The sequence below is a fragment of the Leuciscus leuciscus genome (assembly GCF_965113295.1).
Source record: "Leuciscus leuciscus genome assembly, chromosome: 15".
In the NCBI taxonomy this organism is placed as follows: Eukaryota; Metazoa; Chordata; class Actinopteri; order Cypriniformes; family Leuciscidae; genus Leuciscus; species Leuciscus leuciscus.
The window spans coordinates 27,228,226-27,253,948 of record NC_138739.1 but is presented as its reverse complement, the minus strand read 5'-3'; the positions used below and the strand labels follow the sequence as shown (position 1 = coordinate 27,253,948).

At 40.1% G+C, this 25,723-nt stretch overlaps 1 protein-coding gene across 7 annotated transcripts in view; it reads left to right on the top strand.

The window, feature by feature from the left end:
* The window catches only part of nfia (nuclear factor I/A), a 153,912-nt gene that overhangs the window by 106,103 nt on the left and 22,086 nt on the right, over positions 1-25,723 (top strand). For 2 of the 7 annotated variants that reach the window (XM_082138843.1, XM_082138845.1), the window contains exons 3-8: positions 2,110-2,175; positions 7,655-7,729; positions 14,475-14,592; positions 16,012-16,139; positions 17,785-17,835; positions 24,869-24,997. In XM_082138843.1, coding sequence (XP_081994969.1) covers positions 2,110-2,175; positions 7,655-7,729; positions 14,475-14,592; positions 16,012-16,139; positions 17,785-17,835; positions 24,869-24,997 — 567 coding nt within the window. The remainder of the gene's footprint in view (positions 1-2,109; positions 2,176-7,654; positions 7,730-14,474; positions 14,593-16,011; positions 16,140-17,784; positions 17,836-24,868; positions 24,998-25,723) is intronic. The other 5 variants (XM_082138844.1, XM_082138846.1, XM_082138847.1 and 2 more) reach the window with 3 other exon arrangements.

Genomic DNA, 25,723 nt, shown 5'->3' with positions numbered 1-25,723 from the left:
TTGTTCGATAATGAATTACACGGCGGAATAACACGTTGACTGAATCACTCCAGGTTGCTTTTCCTATCAGTTCGACACTGTGAAGTAACCTGAGCCCGTCTCAATTAGCCCAGGCTTGTTATAGGACACTAAATAACGTCTTTTTTCCTCAGCGTCCCTTTTCGATAGTTCGATAATGAATTCTGTTGTCGTATTGAGGCAGAATAACACGTTGACTGAGTCACTCCAGGTTGCTTTTCTTCTCCCACACCGAGCGGCGTTCCCATCTTTTTGATGGTGTGAGAACAAAATTAGAGATAGGCAGGAACCATCCCTCCTCTGTCTTTCAGTCGGCGGCCCATAGAGTGGCTTGTTATGCTCTTGTATAGAGGATTTAGGCCTGATGAATGGGCCTGTTTGTGCACGGTATTTAGTTGTTTGTTGTTTAGTGTCTTTTTTTTGTTGTTTATTTCAAGCGGGAGGGTTTTTTTTTTGTCACCCCTCGCTCTCCGAGGGCCCTCGACAGGGGGTAAATGCAGATGTGACACACTGAGTCTGGGTCTCACGCCTCATTTACATATTTAATTAGCAATGGGCGCTGTGTGAGAGAGCACTTGGTCCACTGAGGGCAACTGGGAGAGTGTGTGAAAGTCCCCGCACACTCTCACCCACACGGCACCCGGTTTCCCGGCCCCCTTCGTTGCGCTTTCACATATCTCTGGGCTGTTGCTGGGGCGGGGGGTGTTGCTGCGTTGTTTCGGCCCACTCTTCAGATTGCCTTTGTTTTAAACTGTTGATGCAGACGGCAACGCTGAGCTGAATGCAAACAAGGCCCTAAATTGTTTACTTTGTCTAGGAGCAGATGAAGGGGCTGGACAAACTTCTTTTTTGTGGTGGTGGTGAGGGTCTGGGTTTTGCTTTATCTTCTTTTATCGAAAGTTACTTTTCCATGATTTATCATTAACTGAAATTCTAAGAATTTTTTTACACCAATTTTAGTTACATTTGTACTCTAAAGTGATGTTTGAAGTTACTTTACCATGATTCATTTATTACCGAAAAATGAAGTGAGAAAAGTCATGATTCAGATTTGCCATCCATTTTGTTTTGGTTGGTCACTAGCGTGACATAAGGTAATATTTCTCCCAGCATGACTATTTTATCTCCAGTGCAAAATCAATACTCACCCCAGCGTCTAAATCATCTTAAAGGGTGTTTCTTTGCCGTTTTTGGCTGTCGTAGAAGAGTTAAAGTGAACGGGGTGAATCTTTACGAAAGTTCCCTTACTGTCTAGGCACGAAGCATTGCTATCGCAGCTAATGGCACCGTTAAAGAGCTTTCTTGGGAGAAATCGGAGCCCATCAAATTTATAGGGCCTTTTTTATGCAGTACACCCAGGTCTGAAGGCTTTCTCTCTCTAGACTTATTTCCATAAGTGCCTCTGCTGCAAATAGCACACTCAGTGTGAATTCACAGCCCAGGCCCCACTGTCGGTCTGACCTACCGAGCCGCGTGCCAAAAGGACATTGGCTAGAGTACAGTCAGACCTTTTTATTTCCGATAACTTCCCTTTGTGTCTGAATGCTAATAAATGTAGGCTGAAACTTACAGTTACGTCTGTCAATTGATTAATGTAATCATAATTAATGACTTATAGTTTGATCAGTTCCAATCCAGTTTTTTTAATCACTTTATTATTTACCATAGCGCAGATAAATATAATTTATTTACCACATTATAGTTTTTATGTTGCAACGAATCTCATTTATTAACGTTAACACTGTCGTTTAACGCCTAGAAAGACAAAGTATTTTTGCGAGGTGTGCAGTTGTCTGTCGGTCTATTGTGGCATCAGTCAGCTCCATTGAACCGGCAACACGGTGGCCTCCTGCATACACACATCTGTGTAGGGTTTCACCTGCACGGTTAGTGTGCGCTTGGCAGCCAGACTGCACGGTCAGCACAGCCATCGATGATTCCTTGGTACTCTGGACTAGACGTTTACTATATAAGTCTTGAGATTCTGGAAACATGCTTTCAAGAGACTGTCAAGTGCATGATCTCAAAGTGGTGGTGAAACAAAAGTATCACTTTCTGACTCTCTCTCTCTCTTTGTGTGTCTCTCTACAGAAACAGGGCAGTCTGAAAGTCCGAACCAGCCAAGTGATGGCGACATAAAGGACCAGCCAGAAAATGGTGAGTGTATCTGCTCACGTTTTCTAACACATCCAGAAAAATACATGTGCAACGGAACCATGGCCTAAACTTAATACACATTCCTGATCAGTGCATGTTATTCTGAGAAAAACTTTCTTAATCAAAATAAAAAAAACACCTCATAAACGACTTTGTGTCTCTGATGACATCACCAAGGCCATGTGTGCTATTAGGTCATGTAAACAAATAGCAATTCAGCCGTTATTTTAGCTAACTTGCATTCATGTCTGGCTCCACTATGGTATGTAACAAGCACTTTTCACTATCCAATCTATTCCTGGCTGATAAAATCAAGCCCCTCCCCCTTTTCCTCATTGAATATCCCATTTTACTCGTAGTTCTTGTTAGCCAGATGAGCTATAGTAGGAACTAGTTTGCAAACTTTTTGCATGTCGTTTAAAACTCCAAGACTCGCTCTCTCCTCTGAGTAGATCAGCGTGAGTCTGTTTGTGAAAGCCCGAGGTGGGCGATTACTCTTAAGGGGATTGTGTTCTCGTAAACTTGTGCGAAAATGGCGTCTTTCCAGTGCAGGCAGAGAATTGTTCTAAACGGCCTCTTTTAAAACAAACACAGAGCAGCAGTTCCGCTGATTTTGTGTGTGTTTACAAATTATTAGTGGACAATGAAAAAGTCTGTGTCGACTGATTTACAGTTTGAGAAAACATAAACACGATGATTGAATGGAAACAGTTGCCTGTTTGCTTGAGTTTAAACAGAGAATGATGTTGAAAAGTCCCGCTTTATCCTCCCACAACCCCCCCTGTATCTCTTGTGTGTGTGTCCCATAATTCTGTATTATAAGGCATATTTTCCTCCAAACTTAAAGATTATCGCAGATGTGCGCCATGAAGCTTGAGCTATTATTTCCACGCCCTTGTGTGTGACACCAACATTGCCCTGTTTACTCAGATTAGAGGATACAGACAGATGAGCGTGTTCATCTCTCTCATCCTGCATGTAGCTGATATTATCTTTTCATCTCTCTTTCTCTAGTTGTTGAACTGAAGATCACCCCGTTGTGCCGATATAGGCTGCACATAATCACTCTCCGCTAATGTCTCTTTTTTTTTTTTTCATATTTTCTCTCCTGTACAAACTCGCTCCATCTGGTATCTGTTTCTGTCGTCCGTTATCTTCGGATTATTTCCAGTTTTGATCCAAAGCAGTATAGGCCAGTCCCGATCCAGAATTCTTGCCATCCTATACAATCTGAGAACTGTTTTTAATTCACAAAACTGGTCTCGGATCAGCAACTTGACCTGGTGGATCTTAAAACAAAGTATCCAAACTGTAGTAAAAAAAAAAGTTAACTTTTTTTTTTCACTTAAAGGGATAGTTCACCAAATATCATCATCTTCATCATTTACTCACACCCATGATTTTCCAAACCTATGTCAAAAATATTTTAATAAATTATATAATTTAATCAAATTAAGTAATTAGATTTTATATTTATACACAGTGTATTATATACATTTTGTATATGTGTATATATTTTTATTTAAAATTATTACTGTATACATTTTATGTCTCCTGAAGCCATATGAAAGCTTTGTGTGAGAGCTACAGAATAATGGAAAATCATATTTTCAGTTCCAAAGAAAAAAGACAGTTATACGGGTTTGAAACGACATGAGGGTGAGTAAATTATGACGAATTTTTATTTTTCAGTGAACTATCCACTAACTCCTTTCAGTGCCTGTTAAACACTGTCAGACGTAACCTAAAGCCGTCACACACTTCCAACTTTCCCTGTCACCACCTCTTTTTCTCCCATAATTCTCTCTCCCTCTTCTCCCCGATGCAGGAAAACATGACCAACATTTTTTTCCATGGTTTGTTTTTGCTGGTAAACCTTGACCCCTGTGCTCCATGCTACGTGCACTTTCACAAAGCGTTGCTGCTGTCTTTCTGGGACGGGGCAACCGTTGCACAATCCGCAGACTATTAGATAAGGCCAGAGGATATCCTCTCCTTTACAAGCCCAGGAGAGAGAGAGGGGAGGTGAGAAATCCATTACAGAGAGCTCAAGAAAATGGAAAAGAACGTGTGAGAGACATTTCATTTAAAAAACAAACAGTCTACCTCTAAAATGACTTTCTGTCTCTGATGAAATCATCAAGACCATGTGTGCTATTAGATCATGTAAACACGCATTCACGCCTGGGTTCATTTGGTACACTGTATGTAATGCACACTTTTCACTAAATAATCACTTCACACCAGAATATCCTGTTTTACTCATTTTGTGATTTCTTAATACACATTCCTGATCAGTGCCTATTGTTCTGAGAAAAAACACTCTTTGTAATTCTTTATAAAAAATTAACATGCTCCGAGTCATGTCAAGTCACCTTTATTTCTATAGCACTTTATACATTACAGATTGTTTCAGTGAAGCAAACAGAATTAAATTCTGCTGTAAAGCAGCTCAAAAAGACAACAGTAAGCAGTCATTATTTAGGTGAAATCAGCTTTGTGTTGATTCAGTTCGGTTCAATAACTGTGTAAACTTTAGCAATTATGAAATGTGTTAAATTTAGCTATAAAGCAGCTCTGGAGAAAAGAGTGATGTCATCATCCAGCTCAGGATGTGAAACGACATCAAGGCCATCCGTGCTATTAGGTCATGTAAACAAATAGCAATATATACATTGTTTTATCTAACTCGCATTCACGTCTGGCTCCATTCTGAAATGTAATGAGCACTTTTCCCAATCAAATCCTTATACTTATAAAAATCAAGCCCCGCCCCTTTTTATTATTGAATATCCTGTTTTACCCATTCTTGATTTCTTAATCACATTCCTGATCAGTGCAGTTTATTCTCAGAAAAAAACACTTTTCATAATTCTTAATAAAGATTAAACAAGCCCTGCCTCTTTCTCGATAACTTTCCGTCACTGATGACATCACCAAGGTCATGCGTTCAGTTAGATAATGGCAAGCAAATGGCAATTTAGAAATTAACTCGCGATCAAGTCTGGCCTCATCGCCCTTTTTTCTCATTGAATTTCATGTTTTAAAAACGCATTTTACAGTAAAATAGGTTGCGAACCGTAAAGAAACTAAAAGTTCATTAAAATGTTGTGGGATAGTGACCAAATCACCTAAAATCTTGATGTTGAATAAAAAAAAGTTTGTTTTTGTCAGTTACCCTGATACAGTATAGGTTTGCTTCTCTTGTGGCCCAGTGTAGTTCCACTCGGCGCTCTTGTTGCTGCACTGGAGGCTCGTTGAGGTCTCGGCGCTGCTGTGAAAGGCGAACCCTGGCCCCTCCCTACATGTGTGTGTGCGCCGCTAAAGTGGACACAGCTGGGAGTGATTATCCGTGTTGAGATATAGAAGCCCTGCCCCTTCCCTCGCCCCTGCCTCCCTATATGAGGCACTCATGGAAATGCCCTCAGTGAACTCCGGGTGCATATGCTCCCTATACTGGAATTCTAGTGACGAAGGCTCCTTCGTTCGTTCACTCTCTCTCCCTCCTCAGCTCCATTGCGTCATCCCTCCGTTTTCCAAGTAATGGTGCGCCTCACTTCTGCCCTGTATTATTGTTGTTTCACAGTATGTACAGCTGTGTGGAAACTTTTACTTTTTGCCTTTCTCGCTCTCGACCCCGTAGCCCACTGTCCTCGTCGCTTTGTCGTTTTGTAATCTACCTTGACTTCCTGCCACATGCCCTCTAACATACGTCTCCTGCTCTCCTTCTGTTACCTCCCTGAACAAACTCTATCTCACTTCTTCTCAATCTCAGGGGCATCTGTGCAGGAATGCTCTCCGGGTCTGCAGTCTTTTAGCTCATGTCAGCACTTTCTCTTGCAATGAGCCGTAGATATTACCCCTCCCTCTGTCCCTCTCTTTCTCTCCCTCTCTCTCTCCCTCTCTCTCTCTCTCTCTCTCTCTCTCTCTGTTTTTATTATTTATTATTCTGCCCGTCCACATGTTATATGTCTCCTCATCCAGCCAGTCAAGACTAAACTCATTTCTATTGTTGGTTTTATAGCTCGCCAGCCACCGAGCAGAAGTTGTTTAATAGCTAACATCACTTCCACTCAAGTTTCGTCTTGTCACCCCCCTCTATATATATATATATATATATATGTATGTATATATATATGTATATATATATATATATATATATATATATTTATTTTTATAAAAAAAAATTACGGGAGAAAGAATCTGGATATGTCTCGTATATAATAAAACTTTTAAGATTCTTATGTTTTGCACTGATTTACAGGTCACATTTGTTTATCATCTGAAATGTGCTGCGACTTGTATTCTAAAACGATTTATATAATGCAATTAACATCAAGCAAGCAAAACATGCGTTTGTGCTGAATGAGAGAGGTATGTTAGGCCAAGTTTATTTGTAGAACGCATTTCACATGTTTATAATAAATGTTGTTTATAATGAATACCACTGTAATTTCTGTATGCTTAAATTTTTCATTCCTATTCTGTTCTGAATACTGTTAAACTTAAAGGAATTCTTGTGGAGTGAGGGGAACTAAAATACTTGTTTGTAATTTTTGTAAACCTTTTCACTTTATTTACCGCTATTTTATATTATTTTGACTTATAGTCAGGGGCTACTTATATATATATATATATATATATATATATATTATTTATTTTTATTTTTTTTGTATTTTTTTTTGTATACATACACAGACATTTTTTGGGGGGTAAAAATATATATTTGCACATTAAAATCTCATCCTACAGTTCTCGCTCTTGCAACTACTGCATTTCTTTTGCAATCTAGTTAGTTCTAATCTAGTGCATACTGTATGTAGAGCATTGCAAGATTGTGTCTAACTTGTGATGATTAACCTTGCCATATCAGCAGTTTTTGACAGAATGTGAGAGCAGGTCATTGTGGATATGCAGTGCATATGGATATGCAGTCCACACTTGACTGCATGTTTTGATTCTGTGGTGTAGAATGGTTGGAAATTCAGGGTCATCTGGTTGTCTGTGGTTGAATCTGAGGCTGATATGGGTTCCTCCAGAAGAGCAGCAGCCCGCAGGATGTGTGGCAGGTCCTGGCTCAGTCGTAGTCAGCACAATGAACACAGTAATTGTGGTCTGTCTGCTGAAAGAACTTCTGTCAGCCGCACAAAGAATGTGTTTGACTGCGATACAACCACATATCATACGTAAACACACATAAGATCATATAATAGTCATTTTTGGGGCATGCTATGCATCTCCCTGTTTATGTGTGTGTGCTGCATCGCACCGTGCCTCTGCCCCACTGTACTGCAGACACTCATGGGACCAGATCCAGATGTGCTCTACCCTCAGTGTCACTCTAAACACTCCCTACTCCCTATTCCCTTTCCCCACTGGGACTGTGTGTGTGTGTTACTGACAATAAGGCTGTCTTTCGTGTATTTTATCATGTTCATTCCGATAACAGTTTTTCCTTCTCTTTCATTTTGTCTCCTAGGGCACCTTGGCTTCCAGGACAGTTTCGTCACATCAGGTGTCTTCACCGTCTCCGAGCTCGTGCGAGTCTCACAGAGTAAGATCTCCATAACTCCCTGTCCACTGAAAAAAAAATCTTATTTGTGTCTTATTTTTCAGTTAAAATGTCTGAAAGTCCTTTAAACAAGATAAATTTACTTAAGAAGCAACATTGCAAAAGATATGTTTTCATACAATATCTTTAATACGAGTGTATTTTGTCTTAACAAAGGTGGATTTGTTTTCTTTTACCTATAAACAAAGTTTAAAAAGACAAAATATGGGTCAGTGAGGTTAAAAAAAATCCATAAAAATGCAGTTAATAAATAGAATGACTTGAATGCATCCCTTTTATGATGAACGTTTTTTAAATTCTGAATTACAATCATTTTGAAAAAAAACACACACATTTTAGTTCATATCTTGTGGTGCGAATTAATAATTCATATTTTTCATTAAAAAAATACATAAAATACATGTGTTGCTTTTCATATAAATGTATCATATACATCAAGATTTACTAGTATTTTAATTGCTAAACAAGTTTAAAAAAAAAACTCCTTAAATGTCAGTTGTAATTTCACTTTCAGCATTAAAATCAATTGATTTGAACCTAAAAACATGTCAAGTTAGGTTAGTTCATTAGAAATGTTGTGTAAGGATCACAACCTTTAGCTTGGCATTTTTTAGGGATGTGAGGTTCTGTTTCACCTGTACATGAGGCCAGCCGCAGATTAAAACCTCAACATCTGAAGCACCCTTGTTCAAACACCTTAAATTCATCACAAAGGTAGGATGAGGCTGGTGATTAACCAGTGTGCTGGAGGAAAGCTTCTCCAGTTTCTCAATGCTGTTTTCTGAACAATGGGCTGAATCCACTGTCCCTCCACTCATTAGAAATCGAAACACCAGCGAAATGCAGCAGTCAGCTGAAAGTGCTTCAATGCAGTGTGGTTCAACAGTACTTGGACTCTCTAAAGTACAAACTAAGTTTTTCTTTTGTGCAGCCTTTTTAAATGTCTCTTTTAAGGTTCATATTTTGTTAAAGTTCATAACCGTACAGTTATGAGGATGCAGTTTTTCGGATGTTAAATATTTTTGTAAAGTGAAGAAAGCTAAAAAGTAAGTATTTTCACAACTTGAGAAAACAATCAAGTCATTCCCAGATTGATAGAGCGATTAAGACAGAATGCAGAAGAAGGAAAGCAGGCTTTCCCGAGGAGGCAGGGAGCAAGGAGAGAGGATGGGAAGAGAGTAGAAAACGTGACCTTTAAAAATTGCAGACGTCCACGGTGGAGAGTGACAGAGCGCAGCGCGATCCATACGTGCCTGTCGATACCCGCTAACAATAGCCGATACAAAGCGCCTGTCAGCACTCGCTGGAGCCTTCTGATCAAAGGTGCATTGATCACACTCCTTCGTGACCTAATCCAGGGCGAAGGAGAGAAGAAGAGGGTGTCATGGGGCCCGGGCAGAGAGCCCACCGTGGTCTCACCTCGCAGTCTGCCTTCAAAAACCCTCAAAGTGCCTGCCAACGCAAAGACAGCGTCTGGAGAGAACAAACATTTGGGTGCCACCACATTCTGGCGGCGTGACAGCAGACGGGCGGAAGGAAATGCAGGGGTCAACGTGAGTCCAGCATTCATGTGTGAGGTGGTGCAAAAGGATGTGGAAAATGATGAAGGGTATCAGGAGAGAGAGGAACACACAGATATTAAAACTCAGCCAGAACTGTGCTGCATCAGAACTCCTGGAGTATGATGGTAACAAGATTAAGGAATATGCATAATTGATCCAGCTCTGCAGAGAGATTGGCTTTTATCCTAACATCTGTGACACACTGAGAAGAAAAGCAAATGCTGGGTGGCATATGCTGGATGTTCAATTCAAATCAAAGGGTTCTGCTCTCTTTTTCCCCCAATTCTCTTTATTCACCTCTCCTTTACACAGTCCAGTGGCTTTTAGTCAGCAGGGGGTTGCCGATGTTGGCTTAAAGAGCATATTACTCTTGAGCCCCACAGGAAAAATGTAGTAAAGTGCCATTCAAAAAAATTGAACACAGGTAATGCATTCTGAGAAATGCACCACAAAAGTTGTCAACACAAACTTGAATGTTCACTTGTTTGAAATTTTGTACAAACGTATACAATCTTGTGGATGGAGATATATAAATGAAGACTTCAGATGCAAAAGCCTCTAAGTCCGTCTAAAGTTTTTGTTTAATATTAACATTTTTATCAGGCTCCTATGTATAGGTTTCTACCCAAATACCGGCATTTCTGAATGGGCTTTAGGCTGGGATTTAGTGAGTTAGAAGTGAAAGTATTTGATGAACGTATACTATGTGTGGAGAGCATTCACTCAATATTATTATCTCATTTTTGCCATAGGTGGCTTTTAGAGGCTTTTGCATCGGAGGTCTTCTATCTAGATAGATAGATAGATAGATAGATAGATAGATAGATAGATAGATATGCATTTCCCAGAATGCATCACCTTTTTTGAATTTCATTTAATTCTGTAAATCCCCTTCCTGTCATTTCTATTATAATTCCAATTCAAGTTTCTGTGGGCCAACCTCTTGATATTGTTAAAAACTCCACCATCTAAGGAATGGTGGGAGAGTTGACTGTCTCACCCTCCTGCATCAACCTCTTTCCTTCTTTAATGGGCAATACCATCTAAGAAGTTCAGCAGTCAGCAAAGCCCACAGTTAGCATAAGTCCTCTAACAGGATTGCTCCCGATGGAGTGGCTGTGAATTAAAGTGCTGTATGCATGCACACTCATGACTTTGGTCGCTTCTTGTGGAAGGCACAGAGATGATGCTGTTGATTGAAGTGAAGAGGGTAAGTGCACCAGATTGGAAGATGGGTAGAAGAGGTGTACTGAAGTGGCGTATGAATTGCCCAGAGGAGTTCTGTCGGGGCTTCTGTGTGGGAACGTCTGGCAGATTTATTTAAGCGAATGGGGAAGGGGTTGAGTGCAGGCTCGTGCCCGTTCGGAAGATGAAAGGTCGTGATATTGAATGGACAACGGGCTGCCTTAGCTCTTCCCTGACTATACACTATGACCTTGGCTTTGTGCACCCATTACACAATTCAGTGGCAGCCCAATCGAATCTGCTTCTGTCGATCAATATCCTATTAAAGCACCACACAAAAAAGGAGAGGAAGGGAACGAGAGAGAGAAGGAGGGGCGGTCGGGAGTAGGGAGAGCGAAATGAAAGTCTCCATAAAGTTAGCCGCTACAGCTATGTTTTTTTGTAAATGGAACTCCACATAATTGGCCAGTCGATACCAAGCTGGGGTAATTTCGGAGATTGGGTCCAACTTTCCATATCCTCCTCCCTCCCCCTGCTCCTCCTTCATCAGCTATTCCCTTCTACCTTCTTGAGTCTTACAGTGTCTGTGTTCTTAAACGTTCCCAGAAAGAGCCTCTATTACCTAGAGTTTGTTTTTTCCCTACAGCTGGCCTCTGTATGAAGTCAGACACTGTCACTTCACAGCTTGGCACACCGTCAAGCTCAGGTGAGCAAGAGGACTTGTATGTTAGCCAATTTTGCTGTTGCTGCCGCCCACTCAGAGCCTCTCTAGAGGAGATTGCGAGGGCTACAAAAAGAGACAGGAGATGATACAGGATTAGGATGAGGTTATTGTTATTAGTGTGCCTGCAAGAGCCTCGCAGAAATGTTGGCAAGCAACAAGGCAGTGTGGTCCAGGGGCAGGGACACCTGGAAATCCCTGAGCGAAGGCCGGGCGCTGGCACGCACCATTAAGCCATATGACCGAACAGGGGGAGCGGATGAATTATGGAGTAGGAGAGGGGCCGCCGCGGCAAAGACACTGCCGAGCAGCACCGGTGGGGATACGCCCACCAGTCTTGTCAGCACTGTGCCAACACTGGGCCAAAGCCTGCCAGTGGGCAGTGCCATCTGCAGTGAAATACACACACAGGGATTGAATCTTATAAACGCTAGCTTGCCGCGAGTTGTCCTACATTTTCACATTAATAAAGATGGATAAGGATAAAGATGATCATTGATGTACTTTAAAAGAACTATGAACAATCTCTTTAAGTGACATATAGTGCACAATGGTCATAGCACATAGCTTACTCTTTGCAGGTGTCAATCTAGCAACCTGCTGATTATTAGTCCTGTTCTTCAGAGTGTTTTTAACAGGAGTAGTAATATGCTGAGTCCAGGACTACATTCTCTTCTACTTCTTAACCTCCCTCAACTGGACACCGACCTGCAGACTCCAACAGAGAGGTTCCTGCTGCTTTCTTTCCTCATTTGATTTGATGGGAAAATATACGGTGAACGTGTAAGGTCTAGCCCCATGCGGACCTTCTTCTCCAGACTGAGAACTCTGAACCTATGCTGTAGGTCTATATCCACACAGGAGCTGATCCAGCAGAAAACCCCACTGAAGACCTGTCAAAGCTCACCAACTTCAGACCAGCTCTAGATGAGATCCCATCACGCTACAGTCCTCTCGCTCAATAAAGCAATGAGGAGTAAGGCGGAGGCAAGACGGGGTGAACAGACGTCCAGGGTTTTTGAAGTTGATTGCTACTGCCTTTGTTGTCAAATGCTTCAATTTGAAAATCCGGCCTGAACAAAAGCCGATTTTTTTTCTCTCTCTTTCTCTTCCTCCTCCCCCTGCTCTTTTCAAATGAATAGCCTCCCCAGCTTTTGTAGATGCTTTAGCGGCCAGTGTTTGGGTGGAGGGGAGGAGTATGTCTGTTTGTTGTGTGTATGTTAAGAGGGATTTTCAACTCTTGAGACAAGAGACTACACCAAAAAACCTCTGCCACGTCCAGCAGACTCGGTCACTTTGCTGTCCCGACAACAAAATTCCTGTAGCTTGCCGGCCTTTGGTCTGAAACATTTTTGCCTGGTTCTCTTTTACTTTACGTTTAGCTTGCTATCTATAAAACTTACTACATGTTTAAGTTGATATGCATGATATATCTGTAACATATCTGTAAATATTGGAGATATTTAATTTCATCATATTGTTGGATATTGAAAATGTTAAAAAAAATTGTAATTAAAAATATTTTTATATTTAGATTTTTTTACTGTCATCTAACAAAGTAAAAAAACATAACACAAAAACATGATTTTTCATAAATCCTCATTAATCATTTGTACCTTTGTGGACATCCAACAAGTGAGTTTTTGTCAGGTTTAGCTAACTTGTGTGGCCGATTATTTATTTATTGTTGTCCCCAATGCATAGCTAAGTAAAGCCACACACTGCACTGCCATTCCTCTGCACTAAGTAAATAGAATAGATTGAAACATTTTGCTAATGTACTTTGCGCCCAGCAACTTGAAAGGTAAAGCAGTAAAGATCAGAGAGAGAGAGAACAGAAGGGAAAGCAGAGAAGAGAGAGAGATCAATGCTGGCCTGATAGCCACAGGCTTCATTTGGAATCCTCCAAGCGAAAGCACTTGATAAAGCCTTTAAGAGGTAGAGACTGCGGATTACCTTTATGATTGATTTCCATTCCAGTCAGACAGACTGCAGTGTGGTCATTTTTCTACCCAAACTGCAGCAGCAGGGCCGGCCACTCTCGGCGCGAGGGCGCGTTTGTGTGTGTGTGTGTGCGTGTGTGTGCGTTGAGGGCCGGCTGAGTTACTGCAGCCCAGTGCCCAGGTTAGCTCTCACACAAATTACTTCACATCCTACTATTAGCCATGCAAATGCAGCCGGCTTTACTGCTCATCATAAATAATCTGAGCCACCACTTCTATTAGAGCAAAGGACCGCCCACCCCCCCTTAAAAAAAAAAAGTTAACATAAAGAGATGACTCAGAAATTATAGCACTTCCTTTCTCACTTCCTACGTATCCAACTTTTAGCTTGTTGGCTAGTGCACCGGCTCTCTCTCCCTCCCTTGGTCCAACTTGCCCCTTTAGCTGTGTCCTCTTCCAATGTTAATTAGGCAGCCCATTACCGTGTCTATCACAGTCTTCCACGCTGTCGTCTGCCTGACTCCCCCCCCCACACACACACATATACATACATCTCTCTCTCTACGCCTGGGCCAGGCCTATTAGGTATGCAGGACGAGGGCCGCTCTCTTACACATTCGTGCTGTCCTCATCAAAAAATAGTGGTCTCAGTCACCATGAATATAAAGAGGCATCACGGCTTTATGTACTGTATGACAAAGGCGTTTGATAGAGCGCTGCTCACCGATGACCTACAGAAAGGGGCACGGGATATTTGCAGCTTGTGGCGACTTGTTCTGGGAGGAAAGTTTTGTGCTAGTACTAGTTAAATAATGTGAGTAAAGATGTGTTCTATCGTTGTGTCTGTCTGTCTATATCCATCTATCTGTCTATCTATCTATGGTTCTATCTATCTTTATATTGTTGTGTCGGTCTTTCTGCTTATCTATCTATCTATCTATCTATCTATCTATCTATCTATCTATCTATCTATCTATCTATCTATCTATCTATCTATCTACCTGTCTCTGTCTGTCTGTCTGTCTGTCTTCCTATCTATGTTTTGAAGTAAAAAAAAAAGAATGTTTTGGTGTGAGCTAAATCAGCAAAGTTTATGATACCGTTGTTGTCAGGTTTTATTGTTGATGTACAATTGAAATGAAAGCTTGTCATACAGCCAAGATGGCTGCTGAGTGAACCAACTTGCTCCAAAAAGACCTTTAGCTTTGCTTTTACTTTTGACGAGGAAATGAAGATGAAAAGCATCAAAATCTGATGCTTCAGATTGTTTTTGTTCACAGTTATTGACTTTTGTTCTCTTTTTTTGTGTGTGACAGCGCCCATTGCAGCAGGGACGGGGCCCAACTTCTCGTTGGCAGATTTGGACAGCTCTTCCTACTACAGTATGAGCCCTGGGGCCATGAGGCGCCCCCTACCCAGCACTTCTTCTAGCAGGTACACACTCAAAAGACACGCACACACTCTCTCTCCTTCACTCTGAGTCTTAATTAATCAGCCGAGGCAGAGATTGATGTGTTGGCTGAGCGTTCGAAGAGGCTGCAGGAGTCTGAGCTACACAAGCTTCCAGCATATGTGTGTCCACCTGGAACCTTCTCCCCCCACCACCCGCTCAGCCTACAGGCCAGTCATGCGCACACACACACACAGACACTGGTCCCCAATGTAAAACCGTACTACGTGGCACCCCCGCACACGGGATGTGTAGACAGATGCGTGTTGTGTTTGGACACGTGTGTGTGCACAGCTGAAACGCAGTGTATAAATGGTCACTGTGATTTCACTTATGGGCAAATTTCACTGTCACTTTAACATAACGCAGCATACCTAAAATCAACACAAACGTACAAAAACATGTGTGCTAATATGTAACATGCACATTTGAAAATACAACAATCATTATGTGTATGTTCATTTTAGCCATTTCCATGAAGTACATTAGTTGAAAATGATAGAATGCACTCGTTGTGCATCAAATGCAAAAGTGCCTTTGATGCACAAAAATGTAGTTTAGAGCACTAACTTGCAGGATTTTGAGCCCATGTGTGCACGCTCACATGCATCTGTGTGTGTGTGTGTGTGTGTACGTGTGTGCGTCTGCCCACATGCTTCAGTGGCCTCTTCAGCCAGGCCTGCCAAAGCAAACATCTGGAATAAGGACCCTGTGTGTGGCTGCATGCTAGAAACTAATTAAGCGATTATGAGTGAAAAACACCAGTAGGCCTTACATTAACAAATAAATGTCAGAGCTCAACTTACAGCAGATAACTCACACACACATGACCACCAGCCTCCAGTGATTCTCATTTCTTGTGTGTGTGTGTGTGTGTGTGTGTGTGTGTGTGTGTGTGTGTGTGTGTGTGTGTGTGTGTGTGTGTGTGTCAATATACATTTCAAGAAATATTACAATAATGAAATGCATTCATGTCAATTAATGAATTAATTAATACATAAAAAATAAAATAATTGTTCAATGATTTATTTCTATTTTGTATGCTTTTATATTGCTTTTAAAAAAAATATTTTTTGACGTGTTCATTTATTTTCATATTGTTTATAATTGTATTTATTTATTTATTTTAAAAAAACATGTTAACATATTGATCTTTTTAATAAAAGATGTATTATTTACAGCGTAGTGTGGGCGAGTTAAAAAACATATTAATTAAATAATATCATAACACTTCATTATCCAATCACATCCTAATGGGTAAAATCAAGCCCCGCCCATAAAATACATCACATTGAGACATTTAATGCTTTCTGAATGCTTTTTAATGTTGCCTATATCAGAATTAAATGTAATTGATTTTATTTATCCACTCTCTTGTCTTGTCTCTTTTTTTTGTCACACAGTTCTGCAAAGCGTATCAAATGCATGGAGGATGAGGTGGACAGTCCGGGAGAGGAGTCCTACTACCCAGGTCAGGGACGCTCGCCTGGCAGCGGCAGCCAAGCCAGCAGCTGGCATGAAGTGGAGCCAGGTAACCATCCACCCTGAAAGCCAGCCTCACACACACACACACATATTCACACTCTCACACTGTGGGGTTGCGGGTGGAGAGCGAGCGATCGGTGTGTGTGTTTGTGCATCCTGTGGGGTGTGCTGGTTGTGGGACGGCAACAGCTGTGTGGGGATTATTTCTGTTCTTCTTCTTCTTTTTGGGGGGGGGAGGGGTTTCAGCATCTCTGATCCGTCTCTCTGGGTATGACATTTCGGAGATGGCACCCTAAAACTCAAATGGCACCTCATTTGTTTTTCTTTTTTAAAGATTTACAGCGTCTGCCCCCCTCAGTCCATCTCAGAAGTTAACCATAGATGGCTTGTAGATGCAGACTCATTTAACTTCATACCCATGTGTCTACTAATAATGCTAACAATGTATGAAGGGTCCCGTAAGACAGCGTATGTGTGTGGGTTTGAATGTTGATTCATCTTGGACCACGTGCGTGTGTCCTGTGAACTCATTGCCACAGAGCAGAGGACTGTAAATCTGTCCTGCTCCAAAGCGCCTTCAATCAAGTCTCGCTCTCCCTCCATATTAGAAATAGACACCGCATAGTGGACAGAGATAGAGCGAAAACATGCGTCACACATTATAGCCAGGTCAGGACAGAGCGAAAGCAGGGTGTTAGAGGGCATGATCGTTATTAAGAGAATCATTCATGAAATTGAATGATTCTGATTCCAATTCCACGTAAAGATTCTAGTTCATTAATGATTCATTTATTGATTCTTTTGGTACTTTTGCAGTACTAGTTCTCGAGCCGAACACGACGAAAGTAATGACTTATGATTCTCTGGGTCAAAGGTAATTTGTTAGTTATATACACCGATTTAAACTGACGACTCACAAGCAGCACCAGAAGTTTTTCACACTTTCCGCACAGATTTTTAGAGGAAATCGGGGAAATTATAGCATAGTATGAAATTATATAGTATAGAATATTTTTGTATTTAATAAATATATTATTACAAAAATAAAATACATAATAAATAAAATAAAATAAAATAAAATATGAAATTAATCTAAGATAATACATCTTAAATTAATATTATTATATTTTATACTACTTATTTATTATATTTTATATTAATAATATATTTATATATTTTAAGTATACATACATATATTTCACCTCTTACTGATTTTATATATTAAACATTTAAAAAAAATATTATTATTATTTTTATATAAATAATAATTAAGCTTTAATTAGCTTCTGCACACACAGCTCAAACATCAATTCACGACATTAGTAAGGATGACTGAGACTGTCATATTACATAACATTTTAATGAGAACACTATTGTAATAAAACTTTGTGAATTCTTTGGGTTTAGTTGCCCTGTAGCAGATTTTGTATAAGAATACAGTCAAGACAGTGAAGGAAGTCAGGAAGATCCAGAGAAGGAAACCATAAGACAATGTCGTGTGTGTGTGTGTGTGCGCGTGCGTGCGTATGTGTGTGTGGCTGTCTGGCAGGTTCTGGACACATCATATCTGACATGAATGGTTGATCTGCTAAGGTATTGCACATTTGCTTCTTACACCTCTTATTCACCCTGCCTTTTTTTGTTCTTTTGTCCCTCCTTGTTTCTTTCTCCTCCTTCCTTGTCTTTCAAAGCTGGATATAAACTGCGTGGCTCGCTAGCTAGTTCGTTCATCTCAAGACAAGGTAAAACTACATCAATGTTGTCACCCTTCCACACCTCACCTTCCTTCCCCACCAAAAAAAAGGAGCTCGTCCATTGTGCCGTCTAGTTTTGTCGTCGTCGTTGTTGTTTTGTACCTTTTTTTCTTTTTTGGTGTTGTTCTATTCAGATGATTTTATATTTCCCCCCCCCCCACACACACCAGCTTTCCCCCTCACAGCCACATCTACCGCAAAAAAAGGAACAGGAAAAATCTGAAGAATGTTTTTGTCCCCCTGAAATGACATGCACCCCCTGCCTCATGATATACCTATGATTTGTATTTGTGCATGATGTCATCCACATCCATAAATGGTGCATCTGGAAATGTTTGCGTTAAAGTGACGTGTCTTCGTGTTTTTGAGGACGCGATGTCTGAAGAAGTTGTGATAATTATATCAGGGATGTGCAAAAGTATGTATTTTCAAAACTAGTCGGTCGGAAGTTTATTTTTTATATAATAAATTAAAAGACCTAGCTTTTTGGAGGTGTTTTCTGTGCTGACAGTCTAGTACAATACAACTTTATCTGCAAAGTTGTCTCTCTAAATCCATCCTCATTAAACCAGTTACACTGTATATTTAAGCTAAAAAGTATAAGAAAAAAATCTAGATTAACTCACTCAAGTCAACCTCCCTAACCGACTACTTGGTTATTGGACGTTTAGTTGACTAGTCCACATTTCTGACACATCCCTAACATATTTAAATGTGAAATAAGACGATACAAATGGGGAATATGGAGGGGTGCTATTGATTTAGAGCTGTGTCTGACTATTAAGTGCTTTTCACAGTTGCTTCGGCACCAAGCAAGTGAGAGTCTGTTCCAATGTGTGTTTGCTCGAATGTGAGAGGGAATGTGTGAGTAAACTAAGAGGGTGAGAGAAAAAGTGAGTGTGATTTGACCTCCGGATCACTCGCTCGTCCATGACAGGATCACATTTATCGTCCAATCAGCCGCTTGCATCCATTTTTCAGCCGTGGTGTCGAACATCAAAAAGACTGTGACATCTCGAGCTCTTGTTATGCCTGCCATCTGTTTGATTTGTATTCCTTTCCATGAATTTACACCGAGTGTGTTGGTTGTGTGTGCAGGCCTCTCCTATCTTTATTTGATAGCGGAGACCTTCGCTATGTGTTTAAAATTAGCCAGCCTTTCGAAAGTATGTCCGCGGCAGAAGCATGCTTGTCATTGCTCAGGTAGGGGGGTGTCAGGTGATTGGGCGGTGTAGGGACCACGGGGTGACGTCGACCCGTCATTCTTCTCGTGTCAGTGCAGTCATAGTCCTTGCCACCTACTCAAAAACTAAAAAATTCAAAATGATTTTACACTCAATTTTAACATTTAACATCCAATAAATAATTTAATCATAACATTTTTTATTATATAAAAAGTCTAGATAATTTAAATAAAAAAAAATTTTTTCTTTTTTTTTACAGAAAATTATCAAAGCTAGTATAAAATGTGTATTTAATTAAATGTAAAAACTATATATATATATAAAATGTGACGATACCAGCATTTCCCTCTAGCATTTTGAGCGCTGTTGAACAGATTCTTAAACACCTCTGATTGGCCATTGTGTTCACACGCTCAACATATATGTCTGTGATTGGCTGCAATGATCAGCGCTTCAAAAACATGTTGTAAATAGACGTCTTTGACGCTCTTCACTGAGCTACATTGAAAAATATATAGATATTAAATATTAATTTAATATACAGATACACACGGGAGCATTTGAAAGCAGGCATCTATCGGCGGATATATTAGGGATGCCTGCTTTCAAACGCTCCCTATCTGTATATTAAATTAATATTTAAAGATCTGTATATTTTTTATAATGTAGCTAGATATTTCATATCTATATATATATTTAATTTAAATATTTTTCACAAATTTTGATCTATATATAATTAAAATGTTTTTTACATTTAATTAAATATATATTTATGAAACATTTATTAGATATTACATATTTACCTAACATGATTAAAAAATTACGTAAAAATTATATTACATTTTTTTAATTAAACGTAATATTACAAAAACTATATTACATTATTATATTATTATTTCGTGTGTTGAGACTAGTTTGGGCAGATTCACTGCCGACTGCAGTTGGGCCAGCGCTGATTGATGTGCCGGAGGGGGGCGGCGAGCGCTACAGGACGAGAGCGATGGAGAGCAGCAGAGAGACGCACTCGATACAGAATTGCCTCCTCGCCCGTCTGGGTTCTGTCAATTTGTCAGCCGTGAGGAAGGGAGAAAAGCAGGGAAGAGGAGAATCGGGCCAGGACCGGTACCAGTGTGTAATAACGCCTCGGAAGGGAAAGTGCTGACTACAGCTGGGCTTTGATTCCAACTGACAGAACCTTTTCAAGTGTTCATTACTCACTCCGAGACATCAGGCCCAGTCCACCGCAAGCACAGACACTTACACACACACAATCAAAGAGCACTGTCCGCCAACCCACAGGTTTCATTCTGTTTTCTCTTTGGACTTCCTCACTCTACAGGCACCAAAATATCCCCTTAAGAACTTTGCCAGAGATCAATCGAAGAACACAGCTTCCTACATGCTGTGTAGCTGATGGACCTTGTTTTGACCTGTTGGTGAGGCTAGTTAGATTTGGTAGACCACCTTAGACCAGCAACAAACCAGCTTCTAAGGGTATTATCGTAATTGAAACGCTGAGTTGTTCATGAAAACATGAATCAGACATGTTCCTTTTTCCAAAACAGGTGACCAGCAACACGTCATCTCAAAGTTGTCAAAGGCAGTGCTAACAAAATAGAGTTCTTGCGTGACAAGCTACCTGCTGATGATGCTGAATTTAGCGTTAAACATCTCAAACTTACACCAAACCACATTAATTAGACAGCACTTTTCCCAAAACCCCGTCCTACAGAAAGGTATAGTATAATTGAGTATAATGCCAGTGACATTACAATGACAGATGCAGCAGGAGGGCATCAACATGTCATCAAAAGCAGTGCTAACAAAATAGGATTCTCGCACAACAAGCTAACTGCTAATGAAGTCGGATTTGGTGCTAAACTTGAACAGTTCGCTTCAACTGCTCTGTGAACACGCAAAATGATTGACAGGAATTCAAAGCGACTTTGGATAAGCGAAATATAGATTAGTCAGTAGATAAGATATCCAAAGTGTTGATGTACTTAAGAAATAGCATTAGCAATAGCTAATGTTCTTCTGAGCCTCTGCAGTGGCCTGTGAAAGTGTGTGCTTGTATATATGTGTGATTCTCATCCTTTTATCCCGCGCTCCATTCCCTTTTCCACCACTTTCTGTATGTTTATTCTATCAACGTCTCTTTCGTCTGTGTCATGGTCTCGGGTGAGTAGTGTTTTGGTTACGTTGGGCTTCACATACATTTGAAGAGTCTGTCCCAATGACACTGTATGTTTCCACTCCGCTCTGTCTTCCACCGCTGTCAGCGTACTCATTGAAATTGATCTTTTGAAGCATTCTGCACTGAATGTGTGAGTGTGAGGAGAAAATGAGAACAGCTGAATGGGGAATTTTGTATGTGTTTGATGAATGAAGACTGGAAAATATTGGTAAGCTGTGCTAAATGTGCTTGATGGCTTCCTTTAAATCTTTTACCATATTCGTATTCAAGTAGCGATCATCTCTTCCTGGTTTCATTGACCTCTTAGATGACCTTTCCATGACCTCAAGTGACCCATTTAAGTTTCAAAGGGGTTTAAGCCCATCACTAACGTATCATTGATGCTGGGAAGAGATGCTTTCTTTCTTTCCATCTTGTGTTCTCTCTCTTTCTTGCGCCTGAAAGGGGAAGGAGTCTGCGAGGGCTGGAGAAACCAGGGATGACTTCTAATCACTTACACACACACAGATATGCACCGAAACACTTGCACCTGCACAGTTATCTCCCCATATCTAAAAACAAGTCAAAAATCTGAAAACGACAACATATTGCGGCAATACACCTTGAGCTGTGTGTTTATAATTGATGTTATTAATATTATTATTATTTATTGCACTCAAAATATTATTATTTATTGATATTAACATTAAGGATATTCTGTGCTGCAATATTTAAATGTGTAATATTTATGATTATTCTTTCATTTTAATGGGAAAAAGCACTCAACATTTTATATAATTATAACAGTACCATAAATATTCAATACAACATTAATATAAATATTTGGGATAATCTGTGATGCAATATTTTACAGTTTTCATATTTATTATTAATGTTCATATTAATAACAATAATAGTAAAATTGCATAACAGAACATGCTAAATAAAAATATAGTATTGATATTAATAATAATTGGATTTGAACGTCTGTCCCACAAATCTTGTTTTTTTGTTAATCTATCACATTTTATTTTTGATATATATTTTTCATTTAGAAAGGCCAAATCTTGTGGCCACTACTAGCAAGTGAATCAGCACTGAAGATTAAAAATTGTAACCACTTGCTAAACATTTGACCGTAACAATTAGAATTTGTGCAATTCTAGAATGAAATGCCGTTCTTAAAACTTTTAAAGATGTAAATGCCTGTTGCCTGGCTCTTTGCGGCATCAAATACACTGCATAAACATACGGTATATTAGATGTAAAATCACTCTAGATAGACTAATTTAACCATAATTGGCTCATAACAGGTCTCTGTATTGGGTTGTGTCTGTGGGGGCGTCCCATACACCAGTGCTGTGATTTAACGAGAACATGTGGACAGCGCGAGGAGAGTGGGGGCTGCCGGATAAAACGATTAATACAACTTAAACCACACATGATTGAATTGCACTAGTTAAAGTCATTTGCTAGCGTCTGGATGAACTTGTTCCTCTGGGGGATGGTGGGGGTGTGAGTGGGCTGCTCTCGGGGAAAAATAAGACATAAGACCAGCGCTTATATCCTGTCCCAGTGCAGAAGAATGGACTAAACACTTTGACTGGGTGACAAATGGGCCAGCGGTGCCTCCTAATTGCCCCTTCTATTTGCAGTTCATTCTTATCAATTTGCATTTCTAACCTCAAGTGGCTAATCGGCCATGGGTTTCCCTCACGTCTGTCTATTTTTACCCCAAAGCGAGAGGTAGAGTGAAGCGAGGCAGTATGGGAGCGCTAATGCCGGAGGGAGGAGTTGAACTAACGTGGCTGAGCATGCACTAACAGACTTCAGTCATTCTCAGTTAGCTCATGTTAGCCTGTGCGTCTGAACTGTTGCTCGCATTAACCCCTGCCAAAGCAAGGCTGCCTGCCAGACTGTGAATGTGAATGCTGTGTGCTTTGCATCCTTAACTCCTTTTCCCTCCGTGTCTGTTCAGCTTTCTCTTTCTTTTTCTCCACCCAATTCTGTTTCACTCATCGCTACGTCATTTCATCCCGCTAGCCCATGGGTAAGATGCATAAGATACTTTAAATACGGCCTTTTGATTTTGCATTTTCAGGCGCCATTTTTACCATTAACAACTAACCTCACCGTCATTGTATACTGCATCAGGAATACCTCATCGGAACTAATTTGACCCAATTGTTTAGTAATTGGGATATGGGAAAAAATATTCCTTTAAAGAAATATTATGGGTTCAAAGCTACGGCCAACTACGCAGCCCCTAAGGGCACATGGTGATAAAAAAAAGAAGATAGGTGGAAAAAATTTAGTTTAATGCAAAAGTATTGCATTCTACTGAAAAACTTTGCATTCACTTGCGAAACATTTGTGTTCTCTCGCAAAAGTATTGCGTTCCCCTTAGAAACTTTTCATTCACTTACAGAAGCATTGAAATATGTTTTTTTATTATTATAATGGTTTCTGGGAGGAACACAATAGATTTGTGAGTGAACGCAAAGTTCCTTGGGGGAATGCAACATTTTTGCAAGTAAATGCAACTTTTCTCAGAGGAACATGGGGGGGGGGGAGCAAACGCAAAGCAAAGTTTCTTGGTGAACACAAAAGTTTTGTGAGGAAACGTAAAGTTTCTTGGTGAAAGCAAAAGTTTTGTCAACAAACGCAAAGTTTATTGGGGAACGCAAAGCGTTTTGTGAGCAAACGTTAAGTTTATCGGGAAATCAAAAGTTTTGTGAGCAAACGTTAAATTTATCGTGAACGCAAAAGTTTTGTGAGCAAACGTAAAATTTATCGGGAGCGTAAAAGTTTTGTGAGCAAACGTAAAGTTTATCGGGAACGCAAAACTTTTGTGAGCAAACGTTAAGTTTATCGGGAAATCAAAAGTTTTGTGAGTAAACGTTAAATTTATCGTGAACGCAAAAGTTTTGTGAGCAAACGTAAAATTTATCGGGAGCGTAAAAGTTTTGTGAGCAAACGTAAAATTTATCGGGAGCGTAAAAGTTTTGTGAGCAAACGCAAAGTTTATCGGGAACGCAAAACTTTTGTGAGCAAACGTTAAGTTTATCGGGAAATCAAAAGTTTTGTGAGCAAACGTTTAATTTATCGTGAAAGCAAAAGTTTTGTGAGCAAACGTAAAATTTATCGGGAACGCAAAACTTTTGTGAGCAAACAAAGTTTATCAGGAACGCAAACGTTTGGTGAGCAAACAAAGTTTCTTGGGGAATGCAAAATTTTCTCAGGGGAACGCAAAAGTTTTGCAAAAGAAAACAAAAGTTTTGAGAGACAACACATTATAATACAATTATATAATAATATTCTCCCCATCACCATGTTCCCGTTAGGGGCTCCATACTCCATAAGGTCACAAGGTCATGCCTAGTGGTCATGTCAGTTGGACATTTTAAAGTCAATACATCAAGACGCTACATATATTCACGTGACCTTGCGTTGTTCTAGGACAGATTCACAGTTCGGCCCCATGTAGTGTATCCTGTGCCACACCCCGCTGGGCCTCTCAGTCTCCCCTGCTGTCTTGATCCCCATCCACTCACCCAAAAAAAAACACCCCACCCCTCCTATCCACTTTCTTTCCTTTGCGCCAGCCTGTATCTCCATGACCATGCGTTATTAAACTGCACTTATCAATCATTCTTGCCAGGGATGCCATCGCCTACCACATTAAAGAAGTCAGAGAAGTCTGGTTTCATCAGCCATGTGCCTTCGCAGACCGCTTCCCCCCGAACGGCATTCACACACCATCATCGACCTGTCATTACAGGACCCAGAGGTGAGGTCCCAACACCCCACCCTCCTCAAACTGCACCACTCTTCTTCCCCAAGCCCCTAATCCCAGCCAGCAGGACCCCCACAATCCTTCAAATCCCTGTTTCCTTCACACCCCACAGTGTCCCCTTGTAAGATCAGACTGAATGAGCAGGAACTTCAGAGTCTGAACGGAGTAGGGGCGTTCACACTGACAGATTTGTAGTATCGAAGCATCTGGACGTAATTTTTAATTTCAATGAAAGTTGGAGATGCAAGCAATGTTAGTACAGTTTAACTTCATGCAAATTTGCGACACGATGGTGATATGGACCAGGATTTTTTTTATTCAATTCCAATTCGCAAACTATCCATTCATTTGGATATATTATGGTTACAATGTCGATCAGCTAATGCTGTAAATTATACAGCAATCCTTCTAAATTGTTACATTACAATAATTAGCAACAAGACCCAAAAGCAGTTCAATTAATACTTTTTAGGGATCTTATAATCAACGCAACCAAAACAAATTCTGTGAAGCAACTGAAGTAAACTTTCCTTGTAAGCATTCCTTGTGTTATTTTATCAATATATGTAATTAAATATCATAAGAAATTCCATTTAAAATTTTCTTCAGTTGGTTCACAATGTCTTTAGTTGTTCTGATTATTGTATCTATATAAAAATATTTTGTTCATGTATTTATTTACTTAAATAATTTTTTATAATATTTGATCATTGAAAGTAA